The sequence below is a fragment of the Equus caballus genome, chromosome 7 (genome assembly GCF_041296265.1).
Source record: "Equus caballus isolate H_3958 breed thoroughbred chromosome 7, TB-T2T, whole genome shotgun sequence".
NCBI classification, from domain to species: domain Eukaryota; kingdom Metazoa; phylum Chordata; class Mammalia; order Perissodactyla; family Equidae; genus Equus; species Equus caballus.
The window spans coordinates 69,487,838-69,512,971 of NC_091690.1; the positions used below are offsets into that span (position 1 = coordinate 69,487,838).

Consider the following 25,134-nt stretch of genomic DNA (forward strand, 5'->3'; position numbering starts at 1 on the left):
CTCAGCACCCTTATTGTGAAACCGGTAGGATCTTGTTTTCTCTGTGTGTCTCTTTTTACTATTGGTTAAACAAGGAGTGTTTGCTTCCTGACTTGTGCAAGGATTCAGGCAAGAGAAAGACTGGATTGGTCGTGTTGCTATTGTGTTTGTAATGTGTGTATATGCATGTGGAGGATGAATTTTAGGAAGTGTCTCTGGGCAAGAGCTTAAAGGGGACAATAATGAGCTCTTTTCTTTTTCCTTTATTAAATTTTAGCTAGAATCAGAAAATACAAGATGACAAGTCGTGAGAGAAGAAGAGTCAAGAGATGTGATAGACTCGCAAAATTGAGAGGTTAGAGCTGGAGATCTATATTTGAAAGTGACTGAAGCCTGGGTGGAAACTTAAAAATGTGCAAATGGGTCAAATCCTTAGAGGTCTAAAATAGTAAGTGTTAAGGAATGGCCAGTGATAACAGGTATTGTGGACAGGCTGTGTGTTTGTGTGTGTGTGTGTGTCTGTGTAACAGAGAGAGAGAGAGACGCAAATACCTAATAGTTATTCAATACCTATTATAAGTCAACACTGTCTTATCACCTCTATGAGGTGGATCTTAGCAGCAAGATGGCCGCATTTTTCAGAGAAGAAAATGAAGACCCAGAGAGGTTAAGCAGCACAGCCTTAGTCTCACAATTAGCAAGTGGTAGAGTTTGGCTTTGAATTCAGATTTCTGTCAACCAGTAACCCTTCTACTATACTGTACTGCCGTAAATATAGGGGCGTTTTAGGCTGATCTTTACAGGCTTATCTTTCCAGGCTTTCTCAGAACCAGCCAAAGTACTCCTCCTTCTGAGAAGGTATTTCTTAACATTCCCTTTCCTTGCTTCCCTTCCCACCTCCTGCACAGTCCCTTGTAAATTTACAGTTCCAACAATATTGCCTTAATAATAATGCTATATTTGGATAGTCCTGTACTTTGAAATCACTGAAAGTAAGTGCGGATGTGACAGAAGTATAGAGTAAATCAGTAGTCCACAGAGTCAATGAAACCAGGGGCTGGGTGTTTTACTGCCTGCTCCTTTGGGATAGTTAGTTGCTTGGGATGGTTCTTCGTTCCCCTTTTCCTTTTTTTCCTCACTTCCCCCTCCTTCCAACTTTTTCAGCTCTACAAGTGGCTATTGGATTGCCCTTTTTTCTTATCCTTTTATGTCTCTATGTGGTCCCATTGGGGATTTACTCTCCCTGCATTCAGGAGAAGGATAAATTGGGACCCAAGCCAGACATCTTTGGACATAGAGGTGCACCCATGGTAGGTCTGAGCTTTATGGGCATGGGTGAGTACAAGTATGCATAGGGTATGTGGATGAGAGAAGGAGACCTCAGAACCCTAAGAACCTGTGGAGAGGAAAGGGGTTGGCTTGAAATGACAAGAATAAAGAGTTAATTGTAGAGATTGGACTTGAACCTAAGTCACCTAACTCTCAGTCCATTTCTCTTTACTGTGCCCAGTGACATTGCCTCAGATGAGCAGAGTCCCAGAATCAGATTGGGTAGAGGAGAATATAGGCAGTCTCTTTGAAAAAAGAGCCGAGGGAGCCAAACTCTGCTTCATAAAGCCCTTTCATTACTGGGATCCCTCCCTACCATAAAAGGGATGTTGAGAGGAGAGATCTGACGTATAGGGCCTGATGTCCTTTTCTTCCACAGCTGGGGCCTGAGAATACCATGATGTCCTTTGAGAAAGCTGTTGAACACAGGGCTTTTGGGCTGGAGACTGACGTATACTTAAGGTAGGGAAAACATTTTGCTATTTGGTAAATATATAGTAAATATAGTAAATATATAGTTCAGTGGCATTAAGAACATTCACCTTGTTTTGCTACCATCACCACCATTCATCTCTAGAACTTTTTCATCCTCTCAAAGTGAAACTGTATCTATTGAATAATAACTCCTTATCTCCCCTCCCCCCAGGCCCTGGCAACCACTATTCTATTGTCTAGCTCTCTGAATGTGACTACTCTAGTTATATCATATAAGTGGAATCATACAATGTTTTTCCTTTTGTGTCTGGCTCATTTCACTTAGCATAATGTCAAGGTTCATCTATATTATAGCATATGTCAGAATTTCCTTCCTTTCTTCTTCTTTTTTTATTGTGTTAAACACATTAAATTCACCATCTTAATAATTTTTAAGTGTACAATTCAGTAGTGTTAAGTATATTCACATTGTTGTGAAACACATTTCTAAAACTTTTTCATGTTACAAATAGGAAACTCTATGCCCATTAAACAACAACTCCCCTTTTTCCCCTACCCTTCAGCACCTGGTAACTACCATTCTACTTTCTGTTTTTATGAATTTGACTACTTTAGATGCTTCACATAAGTAGAATCATATAATATTTTTCTTTTTGTGACTGTCTTATTTCACTTAGTATAATGTTTTTAAGGTTCATCCATGATGTAGCATATGTCAGAATTTCCTTCCTTTTTCAGGCTGAATAATACTCCATTATATGTATATACCACATTTTGCTTATCCATTCATCTGCTGATGGACATTTGGATTACTTCCATCTCTCGGCTATTTTGAATAATGCTGCTATGAACATGAGTGTACAAATATCTTTTCTTTTCTGTCTTTTTTTTTGAGGAAGATTAGCCTTGACCTAACATCTGCTGCCAATCCTCCTCTTTTTTTCTTTTCTTTTTTTTTTGTCAAGGAAGACTGGGCCTGAGCTAACATCTGTGCCCATCTTCCTCTAGTTTATATGTGGGACGCCTACCACAGCATGGCTTAACAAGCAGTGCATAGGTCCACACCTGGGATCCGAACCGGTGAACCCTGGGCTGCTGAAGCGGAGTGTGCAAACTTAACTACTGTGCCACCAGGCCGGCCCCCTACAAATATCTTTTCAAGACCCTGCTTTCATTTTTGAGAGGTATATACCCAGAAGTGGAATTGCTGGATCATACAGTAATTCTGTGTTTAATTTTCTGAAGAATTGCCATGCTGGAAAACAGGATTTTTAAAACTTGTATGTAAAATCCTGGGCAGATCTTTGTGTAACCCATGCATGAAACCACACAGACACAACACAGCAGAAGATTTGATAACTGAACGTTGATCTGGAACACCATCCAGGTTTTAGATTGACCTCTGGGTAGCACCTAGTGGGAAAGGCCAGAAAAGCACTGTAAAGCCTTTGAAAACTAAATTGGTATTTGAACCACAGCCAAGAAACATGGGCCAGGACATGTGTCGTGAACCTAAACATGTTGACTATCTGTTAAAATAGATTTAAAGAGGAACCAGAATTTCATAATACTCTCAAAATGCCCAGGATACAATCCAAAGTTTTACGTCCTACCAAACCTACAAAAATCTCAGCTTAAATGAGAAAAGGTAATCAATAGATGTCAACATCAAGAGAAACAGATGTTGAAACTATCTAAGTATTTTAAAGCAGCTATCATAAAATGTCTCCAACAAACATTTATGAGCACTCATTAAACAAATGAAAATGTAGAAATTCTTAGCAAAGAAATAGAAGGACTAAGGAAGAAACAAATGGAAATAGAAGTTCTTTAGACAAAAGAAAATGATTAAAAAAGTAAACTTGTATACATATATCAAATTATTATGTTGTACACCTAAAACTAATACAACGTTATATGTCAACTATATCTCAATAAAATGGAGGAAAAAGTCATCTTGGAATGTCAGAAATAAAAAAAGAGCAACAGAGAGGGTAATATATAAGTAAATACAATAGACAATTCTCTTCCTCCAGAGTTTAAAAATTATGTTTGATGATTAAAAGCAAAAATCCTAACATTGTCTGATGTGGGTCTCAATATATTTTAAGAGATTTAAGACAATTATATCATAAAGGAAGGGGGGTAATGTAAAGGGACCTAAAAAGTGTTTAGGTTTCTACATTCTACTTGAAATGGTAGAATGTTGACGCTATTAGAATGTACTAAGTTAGGGATATATATATCTAGGGCAACCACACCAAAATATTATACAAAGAGATATACTAAAAAAGACCATAGATAAAAATTTTGAATAACCAACAGGAAAACCAGAAAAAGGAAACACAGGAACAAAATCAGAGGGAACAAACATAAAAATAATATTAAAATGGCAGACTTAAATCCTAACATATCAATAAATATATTCAATGTAAATGATCTAAATCTACCAATTAAAGGACAGAGACTGGCAGAAAAGATTTTAAAAATATGGCACAACTATATGCTGTCTACAAGAAATTCACTTCTTATATAGGTAGGTTAAAAATAAAACAGTGAAAAAATATGCTATGCAAATTCTAATCAAAGCTGGAGTTGCTATACTAATGTTAGACAAAGTAGACTTCAGAGCAAAGGAAATCACCAGAGACAAAGAAGGACATTACATAATGATAAAAAAAAAAAAGTTAATTCATCAAGAGGACGTTCTAAATGTGTAGGAACCCAAGAACAGAGCTTCAAAATACATGAAGCAAAAACTAGACAAAATTAAAAGGAGAAATAGATAAATCATAACTATAGTTGAAGACTACAACATCCTTCTCTTAGTAATTGATACAACTACTAAACAGAAAACCATAAAAGATAAAGAATATCTGAACAACAACATCAACCAACAGGACCTAGGTGACATTTATAGAACACTCAACCCAAGAATAGCAGAGGACATATCCTTTTCTAGTGTCCACAGAAAATATATCAATATAGGTCATATCCTGGGCCATAAGACCAACCTGAACAAATTTAAAAGTACTGAAATCATACAGAATACTTTCTCTGAGCACAATAGAATCACACTAGAAATTGGTAATGAAGTCAACAAGAAAATCTTCAAACACTTGGAAACCAAATAAATCCACTTCTAAATAATCGATGAATTAAAGAAGAGGTCACCTTTATTTAATATGTGATTTGCAAAAATTTTGTTCCATTATGTGGGTTCTTATGTTTTCTTGATACCAACTGATTTTGACATAGATGCAAGGCAATTCAGTGACCCCTGCCTCACACCATATATAAAAATCAACTCGAATGGATCAATGACATAAATAAGGATGTGGAGAAATTGTAAACCTTGCACATTGCTAGTGGAAGTGTAAAATGGTCTCCCACTGTGGAAAACAGTTTGTACTTCCTCAAAAACCTTAACATAGAATTACCATATGAACTAGCAATTCCACTCCTAGGTATATACCCCCAAAAATTGAAAATAGGGACTCAAACAGATACTTATATGCCATTGTTCTTTGCAGCATTATTCACAGTAGCCAAAAGCTGGAAACAATCCAAGCATCCATCAACGGATGAATGGATAAATAAAATGTGGTAGATACATACAGTGGAATATCATTCAGCCATAAAAATGAATAAAGTCTGCTACAACATGTGTGTTACAATATGGATGAACTTTGAAAAACACTATGCTAAGTGAAACTAGCTAGACAAAAAAGGATAAATATTGTATGATTCTATTTATATGAAATATATAGAATAGGCAAATTCATAGAGACAGAAAGTAGATTAGAGGTGCCAGGGGCTGGGAGAAGGGAGGAATGAGGAATTATTACTTAATGGGTACAGAGTTTCTGTTTGGAGTAATAAAAAGGTTTGGAAATAGATCATAGTCGTGGTTGCATAACATTGTGCATGTAATTAATGCCACCAGATTGTATGCTTAAAAATAGTTTTAAAATGACAAATTTTATGTTATATATATTTTACCACATAAAGATAAGTGGGAAAAAACCCCTGAACAATGGAAGAAGGCTAGCCTTTTTAACAAATAGTCCTGGAGAAATTGGACATCCAAAGGGAAAAAAATGACCCTTGACGTAAACTTCATGGGTTAGACCAGAAAAACTCAGCAAAACGTAAAAAGCCTCAAAATTGATTACAGATTTAAGTACAAAATGTAAATTATAAAACCCTCAGAAAATAAAACGTAGGAGAAAATTTGGGGGATCTAGGGCTAGACAAAGTGTTCTTAGACTTTATACCAAAAGCACTATCCATAAAAGGAAAGATGATAAATGGAACATCATTAAAGTGAAAAACTTGCTCTGTGAAAGACCTCGTGAGATGGATAAAAAGGAAAGTGTCAGACTGGAAGACAATATTTGTAGAGTATGTATCTGACAAAAGACTTGTATCTAGAATATGTGAAGAACTCTTAAAACTCAACAGTGTAAAAAAAAAAAATCCCAAACAATCCAGTAAGAAAATGGGCAAAATCCATGAACAGACATTTCACCAAAGAGAATATACAGATGGCAAATAAGCACATGAAAAGATCTTCAACTTCATTAGCCATTAGGAAAATGCAAATTAAAACTAAAATCACTACTCATCTATCAGAATGTCTAAATTTAAAACATAGTGATAACTCCAAATGCTTGTTGACAAACTGGATCACTTATACATTGCTGGTGGAAATGTAAAATGGTATAGCTGCTCTGCTCAGTGTGGCAGTTTCTTACAAAACTAAACTAAATTTCTGGATTGTGTGTGCTTAACCATACAACCCAGAAATTGCAGTTCTGGGCATTTATCCCAGAGAAAAGAAAACTTAATGTTCATAGAAAGACCTTTACATTAACGTTTACAGCAACTTTATTTATAAGAGCCAGTATCTGGACAACCCCAGTGTCCTTCAAGAGGTTCAAGAGGTAAATGGTCAGACAAACTGTGGTATATCCATACCATGGAATATTACTCAGCAATCAAAAGGAATTGCCTATTGACACATGCAACAATTTGGATGGATCTCATGGGAATTATGCTGGTGAAAAACACCAGTCTCAAAAGGTTACATACTGTATGCTTCCATTTATATATCACTTTCAAATTGATAAGATTAAAGTGATTGGAAATAAATCAGTGGTTCCTAGAAGTGAAAAGAGGTGGGAGAGAGAGGTGACTTTGGCTATAAAGTTAGAACGGGACTGTTCTTATATGTTTACTGCTCTGTATCTTCACTGTGGTAGTGGTCACGTGAATCTGTATATATGATAAAATGAACATAGAACTAAACACATACACAAATAAGTGCATATAAAACTAATGAAAGCCGAGTAAGGTTAGTGATTTTATCAATGTCAATTTCCTTATATTATTGTAGTATAGTTATATAAGATTTTACTATTGGGGAAAACTGGGTTATGAGTATACAGGGTCTCTCTGTATTGTTTCTTACAAATCCATGTGAATCTACAATTACCTCAAAATAGAAATTTAAAAAACAGAAAAGAATGCCATCAGCTTTAAAAAAGGCACAAGCTGATTCAAAAATTTATGTGGAAATAACAAAGGAACTAGAATAGCTACAACAGTATTGACAAAGAAGAATAGTTAGAGGAAGCACACTACATAACTTCAAGACTTACTGTATAGCTGCAGTAACCCAGACATTGTGGTATTGGGGGAGAGTCGAATGTGTAAATCAATTCAAGATAGAGATTCCAGTGATAGACCCCTAAACATACACCCATCTGGTTTTTTACAAAGGTGAAAGATCACTTCAATGAAGTAAAGATAGTCTTCACAATGTTGGGACAATTGGACTTCCATGGCACTGGGAAGGGAGAACCTCATCATATACCTCACACCTTATACAAAAATTGGCTCAAAATGAATCATAGATCTAAATGTAAAATGTAAAACTCTAAAACTTTTATAAGAAACCATAGGAGAAAATCTTTGAGACCTAGAGTTAGGTGAAGAGTTCTTAGACATGACACCAGAAGTATGAACCATAAAATAAAATTGTTAAATTGGACCTTATCAAAATAAAAAAAAAAACATCTGCCATGTGAAAGCCGCAGTGAAGAGGATGAAAAGGCAAGGTACAGAGTGGGAGAAAATATTTGCAAGCCCATATCCAACAAAGGACTTATATCCAGAATACATAAAGAACACTCTGAACTGAACACTAAAGGAATAAACCAGCCCATTAGAAAATAGGCAAGGGGGTTGGCCCCGAGGCCGAGTGGTTAAGTTTTTGTGCTCCATTTCAATGGCCTGGGCTTTGCCGGTTCGCATCCTGGGTGCGGACCTATGCACTGCTCATCAGGCCATTCTGAGGCAGCATCCCACATAGCACAACCAGAGGCACTCACAACTAGAATACACAACTCTGTACTGGGGGGCTTTGGGGACAAAAAGAAGAAGAAAAAAAACAAGATTGGCAACAGTTGTTAGCTCAGATGCCAATCTTTAAAAAAAAAAAAAAGAAAGAAAATAGGCAAAAGACATCAACAGACACTTTACCCAAGAAAATATACAGATGGCAAATAAGCACATGAGAATATGATCAGCATCATTAGCCATTAGATAAAAGTAAATTAAAGCCATGGTAAGACACCACTACACACCTATCACAATGCCTGAAATAAGAAATATTGGCTACCAAATACTGGTAAAGTTGTGGAACAACTAATTTTCTTATACATTGTTGAGGGAATGTAAAATGGTATAGCCACTCTGTAAAACAGTTTGGCAATTTCTTATAAAGTTAACCATTCACTTACCTTATGACCCAGCAGTTGCACACGTGTGTATTTATCCTAGAGAAATGAAAATGTATGTCCACACAAAACCTGTACACTAATGTTCAAAGAAGCTTTATTTGTAATAGCCCTAAACTGGAAAGAACCAATATATACTTCAGCAGACTAATGGATAAGAAAACTGTGGTATTTCTATACAGTGGAATACTATTCAGCCACAAAAAGGAATGAAGTATTGATACATGCAACAACTTAGATGAATCTCAGTGATGTTATGCTGAAGGAAAAAAAAATCTCAAAAGGTTGCATACTGTATGATTCCATTTATTTATCACTCTCAAAATGACAAAATTAGAGTGATGGAGGACATGTCAGTGGTTGCCAGGGATTAGGCTTAGGGGGAGGGTCTGAGTAAAGTGGTAGCATGAGACAGTTTTTTAGTGGGGATGGAACAATTCTGTAACCCAGTTGTGGTGGTCACACAAATCTATACATGTGATAAAATTTCATAGTACTACACATATACATACATACATATACACATACACGCATAATTAATTAATGAGTTGTGTCACATTCGTATGTTAATGGAGATGATTCATCCTGACATTTCAAAAGTTTTCAGGACCCCGTATCCTGTTCCAGTTCATGCCCTAGATCTTTACTTTATTTTAGGCGATGTTCCTCCAAAAAGTTATTTCTACTCCCTGTCTTCCTTTTGCTTTTCCAGTCCCTTTTGAACCTACCCCAACCAGGCTTTTTCCACACCATTTCACTGAGCTCTTATTAAGTTACCAGTGACCTCAAACTTCCCAAACATGATGTAAATTTTCAGTTTTCATCTTAACCTCTCAACATTTGAATAATCCCTCATTTTGAAAACGCTTTATTTGGCTTCCAGAATATATGTTCCTCATTTTCTTCCTCCCTGACTGTTTCTTACGTGATTTTCTTTGCTCACTCCTACAATCTCTTGCCCTCAAAATGTTGGAATTCTTGAGACTTGACAAAATATTTCTGAAGGAACTCTCATCCCCATCCTACCCCCAAAGTGAACTGTTTTGACATTGTTCACCCCTCTTTGTAAAATTGCAATTATGTTGTTTTTAAGAAATGTCAAACATGTTTATATGAAACTTTCATTTGGACATGGTATTTTGGGGAAACATTTGAAAAGGAGAAGGCATGTCTATACTTTAAAGCAAGTAATGTAAACAGATATTTAACATATGAGAGAAAGCCTATGGGAGGCCCTGATAAGAATCTGTGCAAATGGTTCTTCCTGCTGAGGTTTAGCATAAAAGCCCAACCAGCAATGCCCTCAACTGAGCATGGAGCAACACCTCTCTGGAGAACACTGAATCATGTTTTGTTGTTTTTTTAAAAAATTATTTTATTGAAGTCATATTGGTTTATAACATTGTGCAATTTCAGGTGTACGTTATTATGTATCAGTTTCTGTATAGACTGCATCGTGCTTACCACCAATAATCTGGTTTTTATCCATCACCATGCATATGTGCTGCTTTACCCCTTTTGCCCACCCCCCCCCCGACCCCCTTTTCGTCTGGTAACCACTAATTTGTTCTCTTTATCCATGTGTTTATTTATCTTCTACATATGAGTGAAATCATATAGTGTTTGTCTTTCTCTGTCTGGCTTATTCACTTAACATCATACCCTGAAGGTCCATCCATGTTATTGCAAATGAGACGATTTCGTCTTTTTTTATAGCTGAGTAGTATTCCATTGGATATATATACCAAATCTTCTCTATCCTTTCATCCATAGAAGAGCACTTGGGTTGCTTCCACATCTTGACTGCTGTGAATAATGCTGCAATGAACATAGGGGTGCATAAATCTCTTTCAGTTGATTTCAAGTTCTTTGGATAAATACCCAGTAGTGGAATAGCTGGATCATATGGTATTTATATTTTTAAGTTTTTGAGAAATCTCCATACTGTTTTTCCAAAGTGGCTGCACCAGTTTGCATTCCCACCAGCAGTGTGTGAAGGGTCCCTTTTCTCCACATCTTCTCCAACATTTGTTGTTTTTTGTCTTGGTAATTATCCCATTCCGACAGGTGTAAGGTGCAATTAGAGTGATTTGTAGTAGTTTTGATTTGCATGTCCCTATTAATTGGTGATGTTGAACATCTTTTCATGTGCCTGTTGGCCATCTCTGTATCTTCTTTGAAAAAATGTTCATATCCTCTGCTCATTCTTGGATCGAATTGGTTGTTCTTTTGTTGTTGAGTTGTATGAATTCTTTATATATTTTGGAAATTAACCCCTTGTCAGGTATATGATTTGCAAATGTTTTCTCCCAGTTAGTGGGTTGTCTTTTCGTTTTGTTAAAGGTTTCCTTTGCCTTGCAGAAGCATTTTAGTTTGATGCAGTCCCATTTGTTTATTTTGTTATTCTTTTTGTTTCTCTTGCCTGAGTAGAGATGGTGTTTGAAAAGATGCTGCCAAGACTGATGTCAAAGACTGTACTAACTATATTTTCTTATGGGAATTTTATGGTTTCAGGTCTTACATTCAAGTCTTTAATCTATTTTGAATTAATTTTTGTGTATGGTGTAAGATAATGGTCTACTTTCATTCTTTTGCATGTGGCTGTACAGTTTTCCCAACACCATTTATTGAAGGTACTTTCCTTTCTCCGTTGTATGTTCTTGGCTCCTTTGTCAAAGATTAGCTGTCCATAGATGTGTGGTTTTATTTCTGGGCTTTCAGTTCTGTTCTGTTGATCTGTGTGTTTGTTTTTGTGCTAGTGTCATGCTGTTTTGATTACTATAGCTTTGTAGTATAATTTGAAGTCATGGATTGTGTTGCCTCCAGCTTTTTTCTTTTTTCTCAGGATTGCTCTGGCTATTAAGGTTCTTTTGTTGTTCCATATAAATTTTAGGATTCTTTTGTTCAATTTCTGTGAAGAATGTTGTTGGGATTCTGATTGGGATTGTATTGAATCAGTACATTGCTTTAGGTGATAAGGATGTTTTAACTGTGTTTGTTCTTCCAATCCGTGAGCATGGAATATCTTTCCATTTCTTTATGTCTTCTTTGATTCTTTCAATAATGTCTTATAGTTTTCAGTGTATAGGTCTTTCACCTCCTTGGTTAAATTTATTCCTAGATATTTTATTCTTTTTGTTGCAATTGTAAATGAGATTGCATTCTTGACTTCTCTTTCTGCTAGTTCATTATTAGTGTATAGAAATATACGCTTATTTTTGTAAGTTGATTTTCTACCCTGCAACTTTGCTGTAGTTGTTGATTATTTATAAATAGTTTTCTGATGGATTCTTTAGGGTTTTCTATATATAGAATCTTGTCATCCACAAACAGTGAGAGTTTTACTTCTTCCTTTCCAATTTGGATTCCTTTTATTTCTTTTTCTTGCCTAATTGCTCTGGCCAAACCCTCCAGTACTATGTTGAGTAAGAGTAGTGACAGCAGACACCCTTGTCTTGTTCCTGTTTTCAGAGGGATGGCTTTCAGTTTTTCACCATTAAGTATGATGTTGGTTGTGGATTTGTCATATGTGGCCTTTGTTATGTTGATGTACTTTCCTTCCATACCCATTTTATTGAGGGTTTTTTTTCCTTTTTTTTTATTTTTTATTTTTTTATTGAGTTATTGATAGGTTACAATCTTGTGAAATTTCAGTTGTACATTAATGTTTGTCAGTCATGTTGTAGGTGCACCACTTCACCCTTTGTGCCCACACCCCACCCCACCTTTCCCCTGGTATCCACTAAACTGTTCTTAGTCCATAATTTTAAATTCCTCATATGAGTGGAGTCATACACAGATTATCCTTCTCTCGCTGGCTTATTTCACTTAACATAATTCTCTCAAGGTCCATCCATGTTATTGCAAATGGAATGATTTTGTTCTGTTTTGCAGCTGAGTAGTATTCCATTGTATATATGTACCACATCTTCTTTATCCATTCGTCTGTTGCTGGACATTTAGGTTGCTTCCACGTCTTGGCTATTGTAAACACTGCTGCAATAAACATTGGGGTGGATAGGACTTTTGGGATTGCTGACTTCAATCTCTTTGGATAAATACCCAGTAGTGGGATGACTGGAACGTATGGTAGTTCTATTTTTAATTTTTTGAGGAATCTCCATACTGTTTTCCATAGTGGCTGCACCAGTTTGCATTCCCACCAGCAGTGTATGAGGGTTCCTTTTTCTCCGCAACCTCTCCAACATTTGTTACTATTAGTTTTAGATATTTTTGTCATTCTAACGGGTGTAAGGTGATATCTTAGTGTAGTTTTGATTTGCATTTCCCTGATGATCAGCGATGATGAGCATCTTTTCATGTGCCTATTGGCCATCAGTATATCTTCTTTGGAGAAATGTCTGTTCATGTCTCCAGCCCATTTTTTGATTGGGTTGTTTGATGTTTTGTTGTTGAGTTGCGAGAGTTCTTTATATATTATGGATATTAAGCCTTTGTCAGATATATGACTTGCAAATATTTTTTCCCAGTTAGTGGGTTGTTTTTTTGTTTCAATCCTGTTTTCATTTGCCTTGAAGAAGCTCTTTAATCTGATGAAGTCCCATTTGTTTATTCTTTCTATTGTTTCCCTTCTCTGAGAGGGCATGGTGCCTGAAAAGATCCTTTTAATACTGATGTCAAAGAGTATACTGCCTACGTTTTCTTCCAGAAGCCTTATGGTTTCAGGTCTCACCTTTAGGTCTTTGATCCATTTTGAGTTTATTTTGGTGAATGGTGATTTCTGATTTTCTTTATTTGAGCTTTCTCCCTTTTTTCTTTGTAAGTCTGGCTAGTGGTTTGTCAATTTTATTTATCTTCTCAAAAAACCAGCTCTTTGTCTCATTGATCCTTTCTACTGCCTTTTTCATTTCAATAGTATTTATTTCTGCTCTGATTTTTATTATTTCTCTCCTGCTGACTTTGGGCTTCATTTATTCTTTTTTCTCTAGTTCAGTTAGGTGTGCTTTAAGGTTGCTTATTTGGGATTTTTCTTGTTTGTTAAGATGTGCCTGTATTGCAATGAATTTTCCTCTTAATACAGCCTTTGCTGTATCCCATATGAGTTGGTATGGCATGCTATCATTTTCATTTGTGTCCAGGTATTTTTTTATTTCTTCTATAATTTCTTCAATGATCCATTGCTCGTTCAGTAGTGTGTTTAGTCTCCACATCTTTGTGCCTTTCTCAGCTTTTTTCTTGTAATTAATTTCTAGCCTTATAGCACTATGATCGGAGAAGATGCTTGTTATTATTTCAATTTTTTTAAATTTGTAGAGGCTTGCCTTGTTTCCCAACATATGGTCTGTCCTTGAGAATGTTCCATGTGCACTTGAGAAGAATGTGTATTCAGCTCTTTCAGGGTGAAGTGATCTATATATGTCTATTAAGTCCAATTGTTTTAGTTTTTCATTTAGCTCCACTATTTCCTTGTTGATTTTCTGTCTGGATGATCTGTCCATTGATGTGAGTGGGGTGTTGAGGTCCCCTACTATTATTGTGTTGTTTTTAACATCTTCCTTTAGGTCTGTTAATAGTTGCTTTATGAATCTTGGTGCTCCTGTGTTGGGTGCATAGATATTTATAAGCGTTATTTCTTCTTGATGAAGTGTCCCTTTGATCATTATATATTGTCCCTCTGTGTCTCTCTTTACCTGTCTTATTTTGAAATCCACTTGGTCTGATATGAGAATTGCAACACCTGCTCTTTTTTCCTTGCGATTTTCTTGAAGTATTGTCCTCCACCCCTTCACCCTGAGTCTGTGTTTGTCCTTGGGGCTGAGGTGTGTTTCCTGGAGGCAACAAATTGTTGGATCTTGTTCTTTAATCCATTTTGCCACTCTGTGTCTTTTTACTGGAGAGTTCAGTCCGTTCACATTGAGAGTAATTATTGATGCATGTGGACTTAGTGCTGTTAATCTGTCGCTCATTATCTTGTTTTCCTGCGTTTCTTTTCCTGTGTGCTTTAGCCTACCCATTTAATACTGCAATTTCTTATGCTGGGTTTCTTAGATTTTTCCTTATTTATGATTTGTGACTCTGTTCTGTACTTTATTTTAGTGTCTACCTTGAAGTTTGTATTTAGAATCTCGTGTATAATATAGTCTATTCTCTGGTGGTCTCTTACTTACTTGACCAATACTGATTTAGACCCTTTGCTCTTCCCCTCCTAAATAATTATGTTCGTTTTTTATTCCAACTCGTCTTATTAATTGGTAGTTAGAGTGCTAAGATCGTCCTTGTTTTGGTAGTTTCCTTACCTTTACCCTAATGCTATAATTGAATATTTGCTATCCTGTTCTGGTTCTATCCATCGGTCTCCCTAGTCTGTGGATTGTGTCCCCTTTCTCCCTTTTTTCTTTTTTTTAGGTATGAGAGCCTTCTTGAGGATTTCTTGTAATGGAGGGCTTTTAGTTACAAATTCCCTTAACTTTTGTTTGTCTGGAAAAGATTTAATTTCTCCCTCATATCTGAAGGAAATTCTTGCTGGATAGAGTATTCTTGGCTGAAGATTTTTATCCCTTAAAGCTTTGAATATGTCACTCCATTCTCTCCTAGCTTGTAGGGTTTCTGTAGAGAAATCCGCTGACAGTCTGATAGGGGCTCCTTTATAGGTTATTCTCTTTATTTTTCTTACTTTCCTGAGTAGTCTTTCCTGATCTTTCCTTTTTGCCAACTTTACTACTATGTGCCGTGGGGTAGCTCTTTTTACATTGACAAATCTAGGAGACCTAAAACCCTCCTCTACACACAGTTCTCTGTCGATCCCTAGATTTGGGAAGTTCTCTTCAATAATTTCGTTAAGCACACTTTCTGCTCCATTTTCCTTTTCCATACTCTCGGGAATTCCTATGATCCTTATGTTCTTACTCCTCATTGAATCCATTATCTCTCGGAGATTTTCCTCATTTTTTTTTAAATTCTTAGTTCTCTTTCTTCCTCTGTCTGGTGCCATTCAGCCTGTCTATCTTTGATTATGTTAATTTTCTCCTTTATGTTGTCTACACGGGCATTCAGGGAATCCGTATTCTGTTTTATCTGGTCCATTGTGCTTTTCATCTCAAGTAATTCTGTTTGATTCTTCTTTATGATTTCAATCTCTTTTGTGAAGTAACTCCAGAACTCGGCTTGTTTCTCTATCTTTCTCTCTACCTCATTGAGTTTTTTTATTATAGCTGCTCTGAACTCATTATCACTTAGTTTACCTAATTCCAAGTCCTCAGGACTTAATTCTGTGTTTTTATTGTTTTCCTTCTGGTCTGGGGCTTTTATAAATTGCTGGATGGTAGAGGAGCGGTTTTTTCGCATGGTGGTAGAATTCACTTGCAGTGACAGCCTGTCGCCACTAGATGGGGGTCAAGAGCCGCGTGTTATGAGCTCTCTGCCTTGGGGCAAGATGGCTGCGCCCACTGGCTTTGCCAGGGCAGAGGGGCTGTTACTCAGACGTGCTGGTCTGGGTTCAGATCAGTTCTGTTCTCTGGTCTCCCAAGACCATTGGTTTATGGGGTCCCCACGGACCGAAGCTTTCCCCCCGTCAGCGGGTCTCCACTGAATCAGCGGCAGGAGTCCTGGATGATCCCCCGGTCGCGCGGCCCCTTCCCCACTCCTTCCCGACCCACGCCACAGCCATTGCAGACTCTAGGGGAGGGAGCGATGTTCTCTCCTACCGTTCCAGCGCCTCCGAGGGTGTAAGCAAGGTTTATGATCTCCGCCTTCTTGGTATTGTAGGTCTCTAACGAGCTGGCATTATGTTTATTCTCTGAAATTCAGTTCTTCCAATCTTTTGTTGTATTTTGCAGGGGAAAGAATCCCGGGTCAGCTCACCCCACCATTTTGCTCCGCCCCCTTCTTTTTTATTGAGAGTTTTTATCATAAATGAATGTTGGAGCCTGTCACATGCTTGTTCTGCATCTGTAGAGGTGATCATGTGATTTTTATCCCTCATTTTGTTAATATGTGGTATTACACTGATTGATTTGTGGATGTTAAGCCATCTTGCATCCCTGGTATAAATCCCACTGGATCATGGTGAATGATCCTTTAAATGTATTGCTGTATTAAATTTGCCAATATTTTCTTGTGGATTTTTGCATTTATGTTCATAATGATGTGTAATTTTCCTTCTTTGTGTTGTCCTTGTCTGGTTTTTGTATCAGGATAATGTTGGCCTCATAGAATGAGTTAGGAAGTGTTCCTTCAATTTTTTGGAATAGTTTGAGAAGGATAGATATTAAATCTTTGAATGTTTGGTAGAATTCTCCAGAGAAACCATCTGGTCCTGGACTTTTGTTTTTTGGCAGAATTTGATTACTGTTTCAATCTCTTTACTTGTGATTGGTCTTTTCAGATTCTCTATTTCTTCTTGATTCAGTTTTGGGAGGTTGTATGAATCTATGAATTTATCCATTTCTTCTAGGTTATCCAATTTTTTGGCATATAGTTTTTCATAATATTCTCTTATAATCCTTTGTATTTCTGTGGTGTCTGTTGTAATTTCTCCTCTTTCAGTTTTAATTTTATTTATTTGAGCCATCTCTCTTTTTTCTTAGTGAGTCTGGCTAAGAGTTTGTCAGTTTTGTTTATCTTCTCAAAGAACCAGCTCTTAGTTTCATTGATCCTTCCTATTGTTTCTTAAGTCGGTATTTCATTTGTTTCTACTCTAATTTTCATTATTTCCCTCCTTCTACTGACTTTGGGCTTTGTTCTTCTTTTTCTCCTTCTGTTAGGTGTAGTTTAAGACTTCTTATCTGAGATTTTTCTTGTTTGTTGAGGCAGTCCTGTATTGCTATTCATTTCCCTCTTAGTACTGCTTTTGCTGCATCCCATTAGAGTTGGTATGTTGTGTTTTCATTTTCATTTGTCTCCAGGTATTTTTTTATTTCTCCTTTGATTTCTTCATTGATCCATTGGTTGTTTAGTAACATGTTGTTTAGTTTCCACATATTTGTGACTTTCCCAGCTTTTTTCTTGTAGTTGATTTCTAGTTTCATAGCATTGTGGTCAGAAAAGATACTTGATATGATTGCAATCTTCTTAAATTTATGGAGGCTTACCTTGTTTCCTGACTTATGGTCTATCTTTGAGAATGTTCTGTGTGCACTTGAGGAGAATGTGTATCTGCTGTTTTTGGATGAAGTGTTCTATATATATCTCTATTAAGTCCATCTGATCTAGTATTTCATTTAAGACCACTGTTTCCTTGTTGACTTTCTGTCTAGATGATCTATCCATTGATGTAAGTGGGGTGTTGGGGTCCTCTACTTTTATTGTGTTGCTGTCAGTTTCTCCCTTTAGGTCCATTAATAGTTGCTTTATATATTTTGGTGCTCCTGTGTTAGGTGCACATATATTCATAACTGTATGTCCTCTTGGTGGAATGTCCCTTTTATCATTATATACTGCCCCTCTTTATCTCTCATTGTCTTTTTTATCTTGCAGTCTGCTTTGTCTCATGTAAGTATGGCAAAACCTGCTTTCTTTTGCTTGCCATTTGCTTGGAGTATCATCTTCCATCCTTTCACTCTGAGCCTATGTTTGTCTTTAGATCTAATATGTGGTTCCTGGAGGCAGCATATTGTTGGTTCTTGTTTTTTAATCCATCCAAACACTCTGTGTCTTTTGATTGGAGAATTCAATCCATTTACATTTAGAGTGATTATTGATATATGAGGGCTTAATACTGTCATTTCATCTCTTGTTTTCTGGTTTCTATATTTCCGTTATTTCTGTTCCCTTGTATTTGTGACTGCCATTTCAGTTTGGTGGTTTTCTGTGATGGGTTTCTCAGTTTTCTCTTTATTTATGATTTGTCATTCTGCTTTGATTTTTTGTTTAGTGGTTACCATGAGGTTTATGTGTTCTCAAGCCATGTTGACCTCCACGTGTGAGCCAAAAGAAATCTTGATAGCTCTCACTGGGTGTCAGTGAACACTGAGACAGAGAAATTGAAAGATCTCAATAAGTTTGTGTGGGCCTATTGCCCCATTCCTTCCCTACCAACTCAGTCTTTACTTAGCTTTTTAAGGGAAATAAATATAAATGTTGTACCTAACAAGTGAGTGTGTGTGTGTGTGTGTGTGTGTGTGTGTGTGTGTGTGGCAGAGACAAAGAGACGGAGAGAGATCAGTAAGTTCTCTCAGTATTGCCTACCCTTTAACATGCATGATGGACAAAGTGTCAGCTATTTCAATAAGGATGTGCCATGCCAAGTCATTAGAGCCTGTGGCAAAAGGAAAAATCAGTAGTACTAATCCTGTGTATACTTAAGACATATTTTTTTGTTTACAATGGATCTTTACATTAATTAATATTTTTTAAAATATTGCATTAAAATAGTATTTATCTTGATTGTTGAGTTTTTTGGCACCTCCCTTAAATTTCACGCCCGAGGTGAGTGCCTTACTGTTTTGCTATTTGTTTTCTTATTTCCTGCCTCTTGTTAAATTAATGGAATATTTTTTAGGACTTTATCTCCCCTATTGGCTTACTAGCTATACCTCTTTTATTTTTTAGTGATTGCACTAGAGTTACAATATGATCTTTAACCTACCACCTGTTCTTTAAATATGTATTTTTTGTGTGTAAAATACAAATCTTTTAACAGTATACTTCCCTTTTACCTCTCCCATCATTTGACCTGTTACTGTCATGAATCTCACAATATATTATTAATTCTTGCTTTAAGCAGTCTAATATTTTTAAAAATTAAAAAATGAGAGAAAAGCTTTAAATATTTACTCATATATTTATCATTTCTGGTAATGAATGAATGAATGGTATGCTTCATTCTTTTGTGCAGATCCAAGTTTCCAATTGGTGTCTACTTTTTGCTTAAGAACATCTTTTAATTTTTCTTATAGTGCAGGTGTCTTAGAAATGAATTATCCTCTCTTTGTATGAAAACATTTTAATTTTCTCTTTATTGTTTGTTAAATATAAGTTTATTTTGTGCATTACAGTGATTTTTCTGTGCCAGAAACATTTTACTTTGGTTGAAATCAAAATAAATATTCAGTTTATTAAATTCGGAACCCTAGTTCTTACTTAAGCTTTTAACTTTAGCTTATAAACCTTATTCCATTTATAAGTCTAACATTTTAACCGTTATTTTTGAGGGCCTTTGATTAGTGCCCAATCCCATTTTAGTTAAATACTTTAGATGTTTTAAACTGTAGTTATGCATTTAATATATTTTATTTTTTTGGTACTGCAGTTGTCTGACAAATCTTTTCAGAATACTTAAGTAATTCTTATAGATTGCATACAGTAAATGTATAACTATGTAAACCTTAAATGCTCTTATATCTTTCAAATCCTTTTATAAATGTAGTGAGATTTGAACTTATAATCACAATCTAGATCAGTTACTCAATTTCATATTTTAAAATTGAATTACAAACCTAAGCCAAATTCTCCAAATGTGTACTGCAAATTTACTTAAAATACCAAATACCCAAAGATTCCTTAAGCACAAATATTAATAACATACATATCATTGTTTTAACCATAGATTTATTTAATTCTTTGTCTTTCCACTTTGAAATGTACTTATTTACCAAGAAAACAATATGTCATCTGGGTTTCTATGCCAAGTGAATACAGTCATGAGCCACATAATGACATTTCAGTTAACGATGGATGCATATATAACGGTGGTCCCATAAGATTAGTACCATATGGCCTAGGTGTGTAGGTGTGTGTAAGTACATTCTATGATGTTTGCACAATGATAAAATTGCCTAATGATGCATTTCTCATTAAGCAATTTATCATTAAGCAATGCATGACTGTATTTTATGGTGGCCTTTTTTCTTTTCAATTTTAAAAAAATTATAAAATACAAAACATAAAATTTACCATCTTAATGATTTTTAAATGTATAGTTCAGTGGTATTATATCTATTTATAGTGTTATGCCACCTCCAACCACCATCTCCATAACGCTTTTCATCTGGTAAAACTGAAACTCTATATGCATTAAACGATAACTTTGCATTCTTTCCTCTGCCCACCTTCTGGCAACCCCATTCTACTCTCTGTCTCTATGATTTTGACTACTCTGGGTACTTCATATAAGTAGAATCATACAGTATTTGTTTTTTTGTGACTGGCTTATGTCACTTAGCATAAAGTCCTCAAGGTTCATTCATATTGTATTTTGCAGAATTTCCATCCTAAAAAAGGATGAATAATATTCCCTTGTTATATATACACCACATTTTGCTTATCCATTCGTTAGTTAATGGACACTTGTGTTGCTTCCACATTTTAGCTATAGTGAATAATGCTATTGTGAACATTGGTGTGTAGATATCTCAAGACCCTGCTTTCAGTTCTTTTGGCTATATACCCAAGAGTGGAGTTACTGGATCCTATGGTAATTCTATTTTTAGTTTTTCGAGGAGCTGCCATGCTGTTTTCCACGGTGGCTGTACATCTTATGTTCCCACCAACAATGCACAAGGGTTCCAGTTTCTCCATATCCTCACCAACACTTGTTTTTTGGTGTTTGGTAGTAGCCATCCTAAATGGGTATGAGGTGGTATCTCGTTGTAGTTTTGATTTGCATTTCCCTAGTGATTAGCAATGTTGAGCATCTTTTCATTATTAGTCATTCATAATCTTCTTTGGAGCAATGTCTATTCAAGTCTTTTGCTTATTTATGAATTGAGTTGTTTGGTTTTTTCTTGTTGAAATTTAGGTGCTCTCTGTATATTCTGGATATTAATCCCTTATTAGATAGATGGTTTACAAATATTTTCTCCCATTCTGTGAGTTGTCTTTTTACTCTGTTGATAGTGTCTTTTGATGCACAAAATTTTAAAATTTTCTTGAAGGCCATGTCTATTTTTTCTTTTGTTACCTGTGCCTTTGTTGTCCTCTAGGACATCATTACCAAATCCAAAGTCAGGAAGATTTCCCCCTATGTTTTCCTCTAAGAGTTTTATTGTTTTAGTTCTTACATTTAGGTCTTTGATCCATTTTGAGTTAATTTTATATATGGTGTTAGGTAAAGGTCCCACTTCATTCTTTTCATGTGAATATTCAGTTTTCCCAGCACCATTTGTTGAAAAGATTGTCCTTTTCCTGTTGATTGATCATGGCACTCTTGTCAAAAATTTGACCATATATATGAGGGTTTATTTCTGGGCTCTCTATTCCATTGATCTATTTGTCCATCTTTATGCCAGTATCATACTGTTTTGATTACTGTAGCTTTGTAATAAGTTGTGAAATCTGGAAGTCTGAGTCCTCCAGTTTTGTTCTTCTTTTTCAAGATTATTTTAGCTATTTGGGATCCCTTGAGATTCCATATGAATTTTAGGATGATTTTTTTCTTTTTCTTTAAAAAAGTCATTGGGATTTTGATGGGGATTGCATTGAATCTGCAGATTACTTTGAGTAGTACTGACATCTTAACAATGTTAAGTCTTCTAATCCATGAACATGAGATGTGTTTCCATTTATTTATGTCTTCTTTAATTTCTTTCATCAATGTTTTCTAGTTTTCATTGTATAAGTCTTTCACCTCCTTGCTTAAGTTAAATCTTAAGCATTTTATTCTTTTTGATGCTATTATAAATGAAATTGTTTTTGTAATTTCCTTTTCAGATTGTTTATTGTTAGTGTATAGAAATGCAATTTATTTTTGTGGGTTGACTTTCTATCCTGCTATTTTGCTGAATTCATTTATTAGTTTTGTTTTTTTGTGGCATCCTTAGGGCTTTCTACATATAAGATCTTATCATCTGAAAACAGAGGTAATTTTATTTCTTCCTTTCCAATTTGAATCCATTTTGTTTCTCTATGTTGCTTTATTGCTCTGGCTAGAGCTTCCAGTTCTACTATGAATAGAAGTGGCAACACGAGACATACTTGCTTTGTTCCTAATCTTAGAGGAAAAGTTTTCAGTCTTTCACCATTGAATATGGTGTTCACTGTGGGTTTTTCATATATGTCTTTTATTATATTGGGATAGTTTCCTTCTTTTCCTAGTTCGTTGAGTGTATTTTATCGTGAAATGGTGTTAAGTTTTGTCTAATGCTTTTTCCACATCAATTGTGATGATAGTGTGGGTTTTTTTCCTCTTCATTCTGTTGATGTTGTGTATTGCATTGATGGATTTTGGTATTTTGAACCATCCTTGCATTTCAGGAATAAATCCCACTTGGTCATGGTGTATAATCCTTTTAATACACTACTGAATTCTATTTGCTAGTGTTTTCTTGAGTGTTTTTGCATCAATGTTCATAAGGGATTTTGCGTTTTTCTTTTCTTGTAGTGTGTTTGCCTGGCCTTGGTGTCAGGGTATCCCTTAAAGTTTGTTCACTTTTCTACAATCATTTTTCTTTCTGTTCCTCAGACTTAATAACTTCTATTGTCCTATCTTCAAGTTCACTGATTCTTTATTCTGCCTGCTTAAGTTGCTTTTGAATCCCTTCAGTCAATTTTTCATTTTAGTTATTGTACTTTTCAGCTACAGAATTTCTATTTGTTTTTTTATCTCTTTATTAATATTTACATTTTGTTCATACATTATTTTTTAAGTATTTTATCCACATCTTCCTTTAGTTCTTTGAGTATCTTTAAGACAATTTGTCTCATATATATGTCATCAGCTCTTTTTCAGGGACAGTTTCTGTTGATTTATTTTTTTCCTTTGAATAGGCCATACTCTCCTGTTTGTATGCCTTGTGATTTGTTTTTTGGTTGAAAACTGGACATTTGTGTTGTCGGCTGAAATAGAGAGTCTGGGTAAAGGTTCATTAAAGGAGTTTATTCAATAATCAGTGAGAAATTCAAATCCCAGGAAATAGTCCAACAGAGTATTCTGAGGAACATCTCTGAGGTCTACAGATCTGAGTGTAGTTTATATACTTTTTTTCTTTTTAGCAAAGTAGTGTATGTGCAGAAAAAGGCTTACACATCTAATATTCGTATAATTCAAAGATAACATAGACAAGAATCTTTTGGTTATTCATCAAACAAGGCTTGGATTGTTGGTGTTATTTATATATGGAGGGAGGCAAGGACCAGGGTCCTTACTGTTTCCCTCAAGCTCTAAGAAATGTGGTTTGAAAATATGAGAGTGTACCTTTATCTTTTCATGTTGTGGATCTATCCAGCTGGCGTCTTCAGTCATGAAGTATGGGGTTGCAAAGTCATTCTGACACAGGCTTAAGATAGCCTGCATGGCTGCTTCACCGTACAGCATGGATTTTTATTGTACTGACTTTAAGCCTATCGAGCTTGCTTACTAGATTCACCTGTTAGACCAAGGAGAGGGGTCCTAGTTTCATTAACAGCATCTAATAATGTGGTAACACTGGAAATCAGATTCTCCCCCTTCCCCAGGGTTTGCTGTTTTTGTTACTGGTTTGTTTGTTTATTATTGTAGGATGTCTCTGTGCTATGAGTCACCCTGAGGTGGAAACTTAAGGTCTTCTCAGATTTTTCTGATCCTTTCCTTGGGCATACACAGTTATTTTCTAATTTTCCCTGTATATGAATCTGTTTTTAATGTGCTAGTCTTTAATGTCTAACTTCCAAAAGGGGAAAAGGAGAAAAAAGAGGGGTAAAAAGGGTTCTGTTCCTTTGAATCCCCTAGAAGTCACTTCAGTTAGAGGGGGAGGGCTTTGCAACAGTGAGGGGAGGTACAACAACAATAGTTGCTCACCTCCCTGTCTGCTTTTCTGTGACAAGATGCAGCAATCGGCAACCAGAGCACAGAGCCCTACATTTGGAGTACAGGGTCCTTTTTGCCATCTAAGCTCTCACCAGCTGCTGTGGAGGCTGTTCCAGGAACCTGTAAATAGTTTCTTGCCATGTGGCTGGGGGTGCGGGATGGGTAGCTGTTACTGTTCTCAGAGCTGAAATTTACTGAAATTAACCCCAATTTATGTCCAAGCCTTCCCCTGGAAGTTGCAAGCCTTTAATATACTCCAGAGTTCCAAAACAGTTACATCATCCAATGTGGTTGTTTGTTCTCTAGGTGGGGAGACAGATTCCCAGTGCTTCCTACTCTGCCAGCTTCCCTAAATCCTCTCTTCTTCCCTTCATTTTTGAAGAATTTTAAGTTGACTGTTGTTTTCCTTCCCCACTTAAAATATGTCTTTTTGTTGTTTTCTGTCATATTTTTTTGATTAGAAGTCTGCTTTTTGCTTATCTTTATTTCCCTCTAGTTATGTCTTTTTCCCCCCTCTGGCTACTTTTACAATTTTCTTTTCTTCCTCAGTTTTTCACCAATTTGGTTATAATAATCCTAAATATGGGGTGTGTGCATGTGTATGTATATGCTTATATTTATTTTTCTTGATATTCATTAAGATTCTTGGATCTGTTGATGCATAATTTCCATCAAATTTTGAAGATTTTTTTTGCTTTTATTTTGTCGGATTTTTTTTTCTGTTCCCCCTGTTTTTAGAACTCCAGTCACACATATAAAATACTGCTTGATATTGTCTCACAGGTCATTTGGATAGATTCTATTGCTACATCTTCAAATTCACTGATCTTTACCTAATCTGTAATATCTAATCTGCTTTTAATTTTATCCAGAGAAAATTTTATTTCAGTTATTATATTTTTTCAG

At 35.8% G+C, this 25,134-nt stretch overlaps 1 protein-coding gene across 4 annotated transcripts in view; it reads left to right on the top strand.

Moving 5' to 3' along the window:
- The window catches only part of GDPD4 (glycerophosphodiester phosphodiesterase domain containing 4), a 121,511-nt gene that overhangs the window by 31,085 nt on the left and 65,292 nt on the right, over nt 1-25,134 (top strand). For all 4 annotated transcript variants that reach the window (XM_023645661.2, XM_023645666.2, XM_023645662.2 and 1 more), the window contains 3 exons: nt 257-334; nt 1,144-1,289; nt 1,688-1,770. In XM_023645661.2, coding sequence (XP_023501429.1) covers nt 257-334; nt 1,144-1,289; nt 1,688-1,770 — 307 coding nt within the window. The remainder of the gene's footprint in view (nt 1-256; nt 335-1,143; nt 1,290-1,687; nt 1,771-25,134) is intronic.